The 10,164-nt window shown below is 40.8% G+C and overlaps 1 protein-coding gene across 1 annotated transcript in view; it reads right to left on the reverse strand.

Annotated features, from left to right (window-relative positions):
- SMARCA5 (SNF2 related chromatin remodeling ATPase 5) overlaps positions 1 to 9,233 on the reverse strand; it is a 39,734-nt gene extending 30,501 nt beyond the window's left edge. Inside the window, exons 1-2 of the mRNA XM_055404549.2 lie at positions 8,589 to 9,233; positions 4,643 to 4,717 (exon numbers count right to left, since the gene is read on the reverse strand). Of these exons, the coding sequence (XP_055260524.2) occupies positions 4,643 to 4,717; positions 8,589 to 8,765 (252 nt within the window). The 5' untranslated portion in view covers positions 8,766 to 9,233. The remainder of the gene's footprint in view (positions 1 to 4,642; positions 4,718 to 8,588) is intronic.
- Between the last annotated feature and the right edge of the window lie 931 nt (positions 9,234 to 10,164).

A 10,164-nucleotide genomic window follows, 5' to 3' on the forward strand; every position in this document is an offset into this window, starting at 1 on the left:
AGATTCAGAAGCATTATACTACGTGAATGAAAGCAAACATGAAACTACAGACTCTACGATCCAAAATTCTAAGTCGTGATTTTCTAAATGAAATTCTAAGTAGTGATTTCTCAGAAAGGAGATCTGAAGTGTCAAAGGGATGAGAGCGGGAGCAAACGTTTGGGGGAGGATAGAACTGTTCTACGTTGTGACTATACAGTGTTTAAATGGCCTCAGCTATTTGCCAAAACTCACTGAATTAAAAACATAAAACTACTGTGTGTCAGTGATATTTGAATGTAGTTGAAGAAAAAATATCAATTATCTGCGGCTTTGAGTGTTTCCTATTATCACACAAAGAGAACGGAAGGCCAAAAAAACGTAAGACCTTGAAATCAAGTTCTTATAAAAATAAACAATGGAAATCTAGAGCCTTTAGACAACAGACATTTTACAGACACATCAATAATTTGATTTCAAATAAGGAGAAACAAGACAAGAGTTCAATAAACAGAGAAACCAGTTACTCAGTATCTCTACCTGTAAATGTTTAAATGTCAACTTTACAATGAATCACAAAACATTTTACCTAGCAAACACCAGAGGTAGTCAAATGTGCTTTTTAAGTGAAAACATAATTTTTAAACATCACACCAGTGTAAAACTGAAGCCCAATCCATACCACTAACAACAGACTCTCAACATGTTTCTCCTTAGTAATGTCCTACCAATGACAAGCTTCAGTCGTTTCTGTTTTAAAGTATTGACCTGAGAACCATATATACGTATTTTGCACAATTTCATTTTCTAATACATACATAGTAAAAGAAAAATCAAAAACATGCAATGAGAAGATGATGCTATTTAAAAAAGACTATTCTATTATTGTAATTATGTTTGGATCAAGATAAACAAGCTCTGGAAATAAATTCAGATAGGTCAGAGTGTAAGATATTTTAAAGCAAAAGTTACTCTACAGTACTCAAATCACTGAATATATATTCTCTTCTTTAAAAACATCTTCAAATCAACATTTTCTTCTTAAATGTCTTTTCAATTCAAAAAATACTTTTGTGTGCAGACCAGAAAAAGTATTTTGTTTCCCTATGAAGTTTTCATTATAGTACAATATTGAAAATAAAACATAACAAGTAAATTTTGAAGACTGTCAGAAAACAAAAACTCAGAAGTAAAAATAAAGCACAGTAAGAACACATGGGAAGTGGGAATAGCACCAAATTTTAAGCAGGATTAGGAAAATGCCAACAGAGATGATGTTTCACAGAGAAGAGAGTAGTCCTCCCAATTCTTAGACTTTATCACACCTCTTTAGTGCTCAAGATCCTTTCTTTAATGGTTCTAGATGTCTTAAGATGCTATTTTTTCAAACTGTGGTTCGTGATCCATTAGATCAGAAATATCCAAAATCTTTGTTATCTTCTACAAGGTCAAGTCTGAGAACTACTACCTTAAAGAATGAAGTATAAACTTCACCAGCTCTACAAAAGATTTCATAATTTCCAAAATTCTCTCACTGATTCAAGTAGTGATGGAATTACAAACTGTTGCAAAAAAATTGAGTTTAGAACATTTTCAGAGTAAGCTTTCAATAGAACTGTAGCAAAGGTTTAAGTGGATTAACAGGCAAAGACCTCATTGCTTGAAAAATGAAAACGTTAAGATAAAAATGACAAAAGAGGTGCAAAGAAAATGAACCTGTCAACAAAACAGACACAGAGTCCAACTTGTGGTTGCCAAGGCAGAGGAGGGGAGGAGAGGGATGCACTAAGAATTTGGAGTTGACAGTTGCAAAGTATTACATTTAGAATGGATAAACATCAAAGGTCATACTGTATAACACAGGAAACTATATCCAACTTCCCTCAAGTAAACCATAACAGGAAAGAATATTTTAAAAAGACTGTATATATATGTTAAACTGAATCACTCTTCTGTATAGCAGAGATAGACACATTATAAATCAACTATACCTCAATTAAAATAAGAGGTTGTAAGGAGAAAAACTACTTCCAAAAGAGCAGAAAAAATAAGATCAAGAACCTAAAAAAAAAAAAAAAGAATCATAAAATTAAAGGAAAGGTTAAAATCAACAGCCTTGGAAAAAGCAACTTTCTCTAAGAAAATGACCAAGATGGTAGAAGCCATACATGTTTGGAAATAAAGAGGAAATAAATTGACAATGGGCCTGCAATTCTTTGTGGAGGAAGATTGAAATTGAGAACGTGACAGAAAAGACGTAGAAACTTAATCAGAGTGGCAAAGTCTCAGAATGGCTAAACAGGATTGTTAGAAATAACACAGTGAAAACCAAAGAAGTGAAAACCATAAATTTATTCCAGTACCAATCAGCATAATTAGTTTTCTCAAGCAGTACTTGGCATCTTGGGTTCAAGAATGAAAAGTGAGTATCAAGACTTACCTATGAATAGGATCTAGCAGATGATAAGGAGTCTGCTCAGAAGAAAACTGCTTGTCAAGGTCATGATTTTGAAAAAGGAAATTAAAGTAGGAGACTGAAAAATTTGTAGGAAATGAGAAAAAAATTGCAATAAAGGGAGCTGTGGAGATGAGAAGCATTGTAAAGAACCACAGAAAAGCTCCATTATATAATCAGATCAGTGTCATAGACTTCACAAAAACACAGTTCTGGAAGAAGCTAGATCATGAGAAACAAGCCAAATAAAGGTGCCAATGAAATAATTCATGCAACAGAAGAATAATGAACTAGGATGATGGGGAAAAGATAAAAGAAATATTTATAAAGTTAAATCTGCTAAGACTATTAAAACTATGACACATTGTTATAAACAGCTTGGGTATTTATTAAGAAAAACTTTCATTCATTGAGAGAACACTAAGTAACTGTGTGGGAAAGAGATAATTCAATTTCGGACATTCCTAAATAAGACTTACCAAAGGGATTTAAATGTTCAACAAGCAAATGAAAATACAATGATTGGAGGCATATGAGCTAGAGATAAATATTCAGAAGTACTCATTTAAAAGTGGCAGATGAAAACCAGTGACAAGGCTAAAACTGTCCAAGAACAAATGTTCAAAATGTAATGAAAGACAAATGAATAATCAAGTAAATAAGGTATCATCAAAGAAAAAAGGTCTCTCAAGGCAAGAAAAAATTTTTTGGAGTGGCCAATGGTGTCAAATACAAGTATGATTAAGGAGAATGAAACTAAAACTAAGCCAAAGAATTGGCCATTAAAATTACTAGTACATCACTTCTCAGCCTTCTGGATAAAATCAAGTCGAGAATCACTAATATAGTGTTAATGACAGAATCCAAGTTGTGATGCTTTAGAGGAATGACTGGGAAAAGTAAAGATGGACAAACACTTTCTTCAAATAAGACTGACAGCAAAGAAAGGCGATAGGACAGTTACAGATATACACAAAATGTATATATACAAAATTTAACAGAAATCATAAAGAGTAATACGTCACTTATACTTTACATATAACAATATGCATTATGCACATTATATATGTGTATACAGGTGCATATATGCAAACTTCTAGGACTTTGAAGCTATTTTTAGAAATTTCAAAAATATTTGCTGATATTGATGAGAAAGTCAAAGAACAAGGGGAAAGTAATACTTGTTAAAGTCAGTATTCTATGTGCCAGATACTGTTCTGGATGCTGAAGACAGAAAGACTAAGACACTGTTTCCACTCTTAAGGAGGATACTGTATTGTGTGATGATATTCTTACACATGCTATTTTAACTTTTTAAGATTAAAAAAATTAAATTTTAAATTAAAATTTAAAAATATATAAAGCACATAGAACAGGGCCCGGTACATACTTTTCATTCACTGTTAGTCATTATTATTTAATCTGAACTTAAATTCAAAGCTCTTTGCAGGTACTGGTTAACTCATGGTAAAATAAAGATTCCCAAGAGGATGGGAAATGTGAGCTGGATCTTTTGCAAGTATAATATTCATATTCTCTTTTGTAAAGCTCTCATCCATATTATAAAAAGGCTGTAGGCAAGAAATATTATTATTATTATATACACTATATATTTTTGTATTATATATTATATGCATATGTGCATGAGTGCGTGCTCAGTTGCTTCAGTCATGTCAGACTCTGAAACCCTATGGACTGTCGGCTCCTCTGTCTGTGAGATTTTCCAGGCAAGACCACTGGAGTGGGTTGCCATGCTCTCCTCCAGGAGATGTTCCCTAACCAGCGATGGAGTCTGTCTCTCCAGCATTGCAGGTAGATTTTTTACCCACTGAACCACCTGGAAAGCTCATATATTGTATATGTTATTATAAATTATACATGTATTACTCGCTTTATAACCAGTAGAGTACAATGCTAGACAGATGCAGAATAAGCACATCTTGAATAGTTATTTCTCTGGTCTTTTAACTCATCTCACTCCCAATGCTAAATCTAAACAGGAGTATTAATATAATCCACATATTTACATACTATGTGAACTCATGAAATACATCTGTATTTGCTTTACATAATCAAGTAAGGTGAGATAAAAAAGTTACAGTACTCCAAGTTACACATATTTAAATTAGATATCTGTGCCTCAAATTTAGTAAATTTAATCACCTAATAAAAAGCTATTATAACTCTATTTATATACCTAGAACATACCATTTTTTCTTCATAGGTGGGATCTGGTTCTTGGATTTCTTTTTGCTTTCCAGGAGATGCATTGTCAAATACTTCCTGGTAAGAGGAAAAACCACGGTTTGTTCTTCAAGAATACTCAACATACCATTATTACACTGATTTCAGCCCAAAACACATTCAAATACACTCCTGTCCTGAACTTCCTAGATACCTAAACGGCTGCCATCCTATCTGAAACCTTGAAGCAAAATACAACAATAATAACAATTCACTTAACCCAAATACATAAACCTCATGGCCACTGCCAAGATTAAAGCACAAGGTTATTATCTCCAACATCCTAGAACAAAAATACTTAAAGCAAATGTGCTTTGTTTTCTAATCAAAAATTATAAAGCCAAACTGAACAATATAAATTGTGAAGGAAATGTTCCCCTTTAATAAAACTGCAGTATCTACTGTACTACTACCCAAATGTATACCTGGGAAGTCACATAGCCACCCTGATTTCCATCTTCTAAAACATTAAAAAAAATTCATCATGCACCCTAAAGTGAATAACTACAATTTGATTCCTTAATTGATAATAAATGTGTTATTTTTGCAAATTTATTCACCCTGACATTCAGAAAGCCACAAAACCCAAAAAAAAAGCACCAACTTCACTGCAAGTTCCGCTTATCCATTAAAAGAACACAAGAACAGCTGGTGAAAAGTACAATTTTCATTAACAATGTACTGATCTGTGGTGCTACATACTATAACAAAGCTACCTATGATTAAAAAGCTGTGGGGATGGGCCTGATACAGCACTAATATTAAGAGATCAAATGACCCCAATTCAAGTCTAACTTGAAGACCCGTGGTCATGTATGGATGTGAAAGTTGGACTGTGAAGAAGGCTGATCGCCGAAGAATCGATGCTTTTGAACTGTGGTGTTGGAGAAGACTCTTGAGAGTCCCTTATACTGCAAGGAGATCCAACCAGTCCATTCTAAAGGAGATCAACCCTGGATGTTCATTGGAGGGACTGATGCTAAAGCTGAAACTGCAATACTTTGGCCACCTCATGCGACGAGTTGACTCACTGGAAAAGACTGTGATGCTGGGAAAGGTTGGGGGCGGGAGGAGAAGGGGGCAGGAGGAGAAGGGGACAACGGAGAATGAGATGGCTGGATGGCATCACCGACTCTGTGGACATGAATTTGAGTGTACTCCGGGGGTTGGTGATGGACAGGGAGGCCTGGCGTGCTGTGATTCATGGGGTCGCAGAGAGTCGGACACGACTGAGCGACTGAACTGAACTGAACTGAACTGAACCTTAAGTTCATCACAAATCTCTGGTCTCCAGAGTAAAAGTGACAAAGCCACCTACCTAGAATAATTCACAAAATGGTACTGGGATACCATGGAAAGTCGAATACATCCTAAAAAAACAAGATGTGCTTTCCAATAGCAGTCATTATTTCTTTCACAGTCTTAACTAAAACTTGCAAAAGATTTGGATTTAGGATTCTTGAGGTCATATGGCTATTGGTATATAGTGTACCTACCTATCAGTCCGGGTAGGTATGAGAAATGAGAATGAACCAAGACAGGCCCCATTCAGGTTGCCAAAAAGATCACACTAATAAAAAAATGTGACTGCTCCCATGACCTACCAATACCAAGCAAAAAAGAAAAAATTAATCTAATACATAGGAAAGCTAACTAATGTTCCTAGGAAAGTGGGCTTTGTCAGAAAATAAATGATTTTGGGAAAATGCAGCTTAAAAAAAAATCACACTATAATGTGAAGGAAAAAACAAAAACTAGTCAGTGAAAAGACTGGTAAAAGATAAAATCACTGATGTTACTTACTATCCTGAGAAGGGGAAAAATAATGAAGCCATTTTTCAATAAATGAAATTGTTTAACAACACATTTTTGGTAAAAATATGACAGAGCAAGATACTCAGGGAAGGGTCAGCTTCACAGCCAGATGTGGGTTCTATCACAGATTCTACTTACAAGAAGACTCAATTTCCCCATCTGGCAAAAATACTACTGACAGTCATCCGGTACTTGTTACAACATTAATATTCATAGTAAAACTCTAATTCCACTTCACCTTAAAAACAGCAACTGAAAGCTAAAATATTTAGTTTAGGCTTTAAATTATTCTGCTTTCTGATATTTCCTTAACACTTCTAGTGAGACTTTGGTTGCTACTCCAAAATTTGAATGCCAGCCTCTTTGAGAGGCTGACAACAGTGGACAGCAATTTGCAGAGAAGTGAAGTGCGTGCTCAGTCGCTTCAGCCTTGTCTGACTCTTTGCCACCCCTCCAGGCTCTCTGTAGCTCGCCAGGCTCTTCGGTCCATGGGATTCTTCAGGCAAGAATACTGGAATGGGTTGCCATGCCCCGCCTTCGGGGGATCTTCCCAACCCAGGGATCGAACCCGATCTCTTTTGTCTCTTGCACTGGCAGGCGGGTTCTTTATCACTAGCGCCACCTGGGAAGCCCTGAGAACTGCGTATTTAAATCAACTGCTTTCAGTGTCAAACTCTCAAACCCCCTTAAACTAAGAAGCGGGAATCCAAGTTAACCCTGGCAATTCTAAGAGTCATTTAAAACCTAAAGAAAAAGAAAACAAGCAACACTGACATGAACTGAAAACAGACTTCAAGTCACTGAAAGCTACAGAATATAGTCCACCAAAACCCACCCTTACCTGAAAGTTCTTTCAAAAACTAATAACACGTTACTTCACCCTAGATAAGGCCGCTGGTTGCAGAAAGTAGGACACGACTGAACTGACTTATGAGTTAGTACAGCACCCAAATAAAACTACTAAGCCAAATGCTCTATGGTAACCCGTCCTACCATTTCCTTATTGTGTTAATTCTGCAGCAACAATCCCTTTTAGAGCAGTATTACCTTTGCTCAATCTATCCAAGGATGGAAAAATTCCAGAAATCTCTGGGCTGCGACTATAAAACATCTCAAAACAGATAGAAGGCCAAGAATAAAATTGGAAGGAGCAAGCAACACTTTGTTCCCAGACATCGCAAAACCTTGGAGCACACCCAAAAGACCCGCCTGGCAGTTTCCCAATCTCTCCACCCTCGCAGTACTGTTACCATTCCCTGACCCGCCAGCCCCAGCCCAGAAGGTAGGGAGCCATAGAGAACAGTACCAATTTTCAAAATAAGGCCAAGGCCCCCAAAGAGGAAATGCGCTGGTCTGCAAGCAAACTAACCGCCCCTCACTAATTCATTCATCCATCCGTTCATCACTCCCCCCCACAAACTGAAATGGGGGTTCAAGACAGCTGCTGCCGCCTTGGTCGCTTCCCTTCCCCCATGGAACAGTGCCTGGGAGGAGCCTCCTCTCCCTCCGAGGGAGCAGCTGTGCCCCGCTTATCCCCACTGCGCCCTCGGCCATCCAGCCCTCGCCATTGTTTCTGCGGAACAGATACCGCCCCCGCAAAGAACGGGATGAAGAAAAGGAGGCCCAAGCCCTCGGATGCGCTGCTTTTAAATGCCTTCCCCACCCCGCCCGTCTACCCCCGTTCCTAGAGGGAAATTTCCCTCGCCCTCCCCCCAAGTTTAGCGGAAAGTAAAATCGAGATTCAGAGATGCGCGAGGGAATTATGGGAGTCCAGCTTAAAAAAAAGGGGGGGGGGTAGATCCTCACTCGGCCTCAGTAATCAAGAACATGTGTCTAATAAGAGCGTTCGAGGGTTTGGCAAGGTTCGCCAGAGACAAATAATGTAAACGTGAAGCGCCAGAAATCCACTTGGGGTTGCCTGGATAGCTTAGGCGCAAGGGTGAGAGCATCATTTCCGACCCAAAGGGTCTGAGGCCGCGCTGGAGCGCGAAGGGGTGCAGTTTGGCTCTGCGTCTCATCACCACCAGCACAGAGGCGAGGGAAGCCGTTCCTCCTGCCCGTCCTGCCCTCCTTCCCCGCCACGAGCCGCCCTCACCTCCATCTCTGAGTCCGCGGGGCCGGCGCCGGCCGCGGAGGGAGCCGCCTGGGCCGCGACGCCCTCGGGGCCGCCTTTGTTGCCGCTGTTACTCCCGCTGCCGGCGGCCGAGGCTGCGGGCTTGGAAGGCGCGCTCTCGGGAGGCGGGGGTGGCGGAGGGTCGGCCGCGGACGACATGATGTTCCGTCTGCGTCACCCGCTGCTGCCAGAGGCCGGGGCCGGCAGGGAGGAGGAGGAGGCGGCCTAGGCCTGGGTGGCTGCGTCGCAACGAGCGGATGGAGAAGCGAGAGGACTACCCGAGAGTCCCCTGCGCCGCGGCTCGCCGACCAGCCCCAACCAGGCCCAGCAACCTCCCCCTCTGGTCGCCCTCCTCTTCCGCGGGGCTCGGGGTTCCACCGGCGCTTTACCCCACGGCGGGAATCACGTCGACGACAGTGGGCGGGGCCACTCGGGTCACTGAGGTCAGGGGAGGCGGGCCGATTCTCAGGAGGGCGGAGGCTTGGGGGGAAAAGAAAAGGAAACAAAAGAGGGCCAGAGACGGGGAACTGGCTTGGCTGACTCCTCTTCTTCCTCTGGTAGATACCATCTATCTCGCCAGCACTCAGGTCTACTACCTACGCCACCGACTATCAACACTCGCGAGATTGATAGTTGGCTACAGGACTGGGCTCCAAGTGCGCATGCGCATTCTCCCCTCCTGGCCCTGGGCCACGCCTCCTCCGAGGCCCCCGGAGGGCTCCTGGGTAAGGAGTGGGCGGGGCCTCGAGGGCGAGCTTGGAGGCGTAGGTTTGTGCGTCGGCTTCCCGGCGTGACGCGAGCGCTGTCTTCCAGGCGTTCTCAACTGCTCGCGGTCCACCGGCGCCTCGTCTGCTCTGCTTGGCAGGGATCCGAGGCACTCCCTGAAAACTTGCCCCGGTTTTGCGCCGCCTACTGCAATATAGAGGCCTGGGCAGGCCTTAACGCTTTCACTGCCGCTGCTTATAGGTGTGACGCCAGTGTGTTGAAGATGGTGTAGTTATCCCAGTTGACGACTCTTAATGTTTCGTGGTCTAAGCAAAAGGGCCCGTTAGTGTAACTTTTTTTTGTCTACACGTTAGTTATATGAATCATTTCTAAATTCCTTCTGCTTCTCTTTGGTACAGAGTTAAACGATATTTTCTCTGAATTTACTTTCTAAACATAAGCAAACTGCCCATCACCATGTAAACGAGAATCGTGAGTAATCGATAGATAAGGGAGGCCATCGGCTGTATCTTTTTCTCAACCATTAAACATTAAAATGTACAGACTGCTGTACATTTCTTTCTCCTTAAGAAATATTTGGAATAATCACCAGTGGTTACGCCTTCCGTTGTCCTCAACACAGCCTGTGGGTCTTGCGCATGGGTCTGCTGCAGATTATCAAGAACATCGTGTTCTACTCAATAGAAAATCGTACTGCTGTAAATTGTTATCTGCCCTACACAGGCTCATATTCATCTTTGTATCCCCATATCCAGTATTCTATCAGTATGTTTTGAATAGAGGAGACACACTTTTCAAGAGTTAAGATTTGAGCAAACTGTTGATTATGTTG

This window comes from Moschus berezovskii, chromosome 19, assembly GCF_049115385.1.
Source record: "Moschus berezovskii isolate FMDL1 chromosome 19, NW_MosBer_1.0, whole genome shotgun sequence".
Taxonomy (NCBI): domain Eukaryota; kingdom Metazoa; phylum Chordata; class Mammalia; order Artiodactyla; family Moschidae; genus Moschus; species Moschus berezovskii.